The 2082-nt window shown below is 33.8% G+C and overlaps 1 protein-coding gene across 1 annotated transcript; it reads right to left on the bottom strand.

Annotated features, from left to right (window-relative positions):
- Nucleotides 1–96: 96 nt before the first annotated feature.
- Nucleotides 97–699, bottom strand: LOC102307560 (C-C motif chemokine 20; the record flags this gene model as incomplete). Its single annotated transcript, XM_005953547.3, is given in 3 exon segments — nt 97–171; nt 266–374; nt 467–699. Coding segments are annotated over 3 exon segments (254 nt in total), but the record flags the coding sequence as incomplete, so codon positions are not given.
- Between the last annotated feature and the right edge of the window lie 1383 nt (nt 700–2082).

Genomic DNA, 2082 nt, shown 5'->3' with positions numbered 1-2082 from the left:
GCTTTATTCCTAAAATGATGATAGATGGAGTTACTTCTCTTGCTGTTTGTTTCAAATCAGAACATTTGTTCATTATTTTCTTTCTAAAAATCTCACCTTAAACGATCAACAGCGTCCATCACCCACTTCAGAGCTGGATTGGCGCATGCTTTCCCCTTCTTTGTGTGGAAACTGCATTAAAAGAAAGCAATATGTAAATATTTATACACCCACGGTAATCATTGAAGCTGTCTTTAACCTTTAAAATGATTTTAGTGACGCTCACATGATGGCATCAATGGGACACATCTCCTTAATAGTCTGGACTGAGTACCCCTTAATTTCAACATCTCGTAATCGGCCTGTCATATATCTTCGACAGCAGTAACGATAGCCTGTGAAAAAGGAAAGAAAATATATAATAATAAATAATAGTAATAAATAATTAAAATTAAAGATGAAAAACAGAAAGGCAGCAAGTACATACCGTCAGAACTGTTCGCAGTCAGACAAATAGTGAGTGCGATCACCATCACCATGGCTTTGATTGTCACCATGTCTTTGTTTCAGTTGACAACAGTGATTCTGATGATAAAGTTGTCTCGCCTATCTTCAAGTGGAGTGAAAGGGGGTGCACTGTTGAGGAGCTTCATTTATACCTCAGCTCTGACCACATCAGTGGTGCTAGACTGTCACGAAAACCCCCCTAATTTTTTTTATTTATAGAACCCAAAATTCTGTCCAACCAAGAGTGGAAACGTTTAAATGGTAAAACCTTACATAAAACCACCACAAGGAAAAAAAAAACCCTTCTAATTAAAAAGTACTTTCTATAAAATAAGCGATCAATTAAACTTGTTACAACTTTGCTTGTATTTAGGGTAGGGCACAATAATTATGCATCATATTATATATTGTATTTATACAAAGAAATTTGTAAAATACAAAATTATTAAAACTGTCACGTAAAAAAGAGTGTGGTTAAAAAATATTGCTCGCTGAACTGAATTGAAATAAAAGCAAAATACAGAAGCTTTTTGAAAAAGCTTTTTATATTATTCAGTGCTCATTGTGTCATATGTTGACCAAATATAAACTAGAAGTTGTAATTATAGGAAAACTGAAAAGAGACATATTAGGTCACACATGTTAGACATGTGACCCGTGTGACCTGCATCAACACACCCTGATAAGACAGAGCCAGCCGTGCAACATGGGACGTTTTATAAAGCGTCATTCCTCTTTGTGACTCTTGACATAAACTTAAAAGAGACATAAAAATAATTATATATATATATATATATATTTATAAATAGATATAAAGTATGTGACCTTTAGATACAAGTGGAGATAAGAGTTTAAAGAGGATGAAAGCTTCACTGAAGACCTCCGTGCTCTGACTTCACGTGGGCCGCTACAAGTGGGTTGCTTTGAGGTTGGATGTTCTTTTCTAGGTCAGAGGAACTTATTTTATACCCAAGACCCATGCAACAACGGTAAAGCTTTGCATCTGGAGCACTGAAATAGGTCATGATGCACTTATTGTAAGTGTAATTGCTTATCATGAAGTTTCCAACAAAACCACATCACCGAGTTCCTGCAGTTCGCAATCTCATAGTCAAACATTATTGAAAACTATATATCTATCTTTCTAATGCTTTTACTTTACTTATAATATTCTCAATAATGATATCGTTAGATAAGATATATTCATCACCCTCAAAAGGGGAGATTACTGCGTTACTTACAGAAGCCAAAACATTAAAAATAATATTATTAAAATTCAATAAAATAAATGTGATATCACAATAGAAAATGGATGGGGAAACTGAAATAAAAATCAATAAAACAAACTCATTTAAACAGAAAATACAGAAAAGTAAATATATTTTTGATTTTTCAAGACCATCTTAATTCAACAAAATTCGGTGAGAGAGTTTGCTGTCAGTGTAAATGTCCCTCCTGTTCCCCAGATGAAAGAGTCCCTCAAATAAGATAAGATGAGCTGAGATGAGACAACATAAGATAAGAAGAGATGAGACTGAGATGAGAAGAGATAACATAACATAACATTACATAAGATGAGATGAGATAAGATAAACT

Source organism: Haplochromis burtoni, unplaced genomic scaffold (genome assembly GCF_018398535.1).
Source record: "Haplochromis burtoni strain Fernald_Lab_line unplaced genomic scaffold, NCSU_Asbu1 Contig_5173, whole genome shotgun sequence".
NCBI classification, from domain to species: domain Eukaryota; kingdom Metazoa; phylum Chordata; class Actinopteri; order Cichliformes; family Cichlidae; genus Haplochromis; species Haplochromis burtoni.
This window is presented reverse-complemented; position numbering and strand designations above follow the sequence as displayed.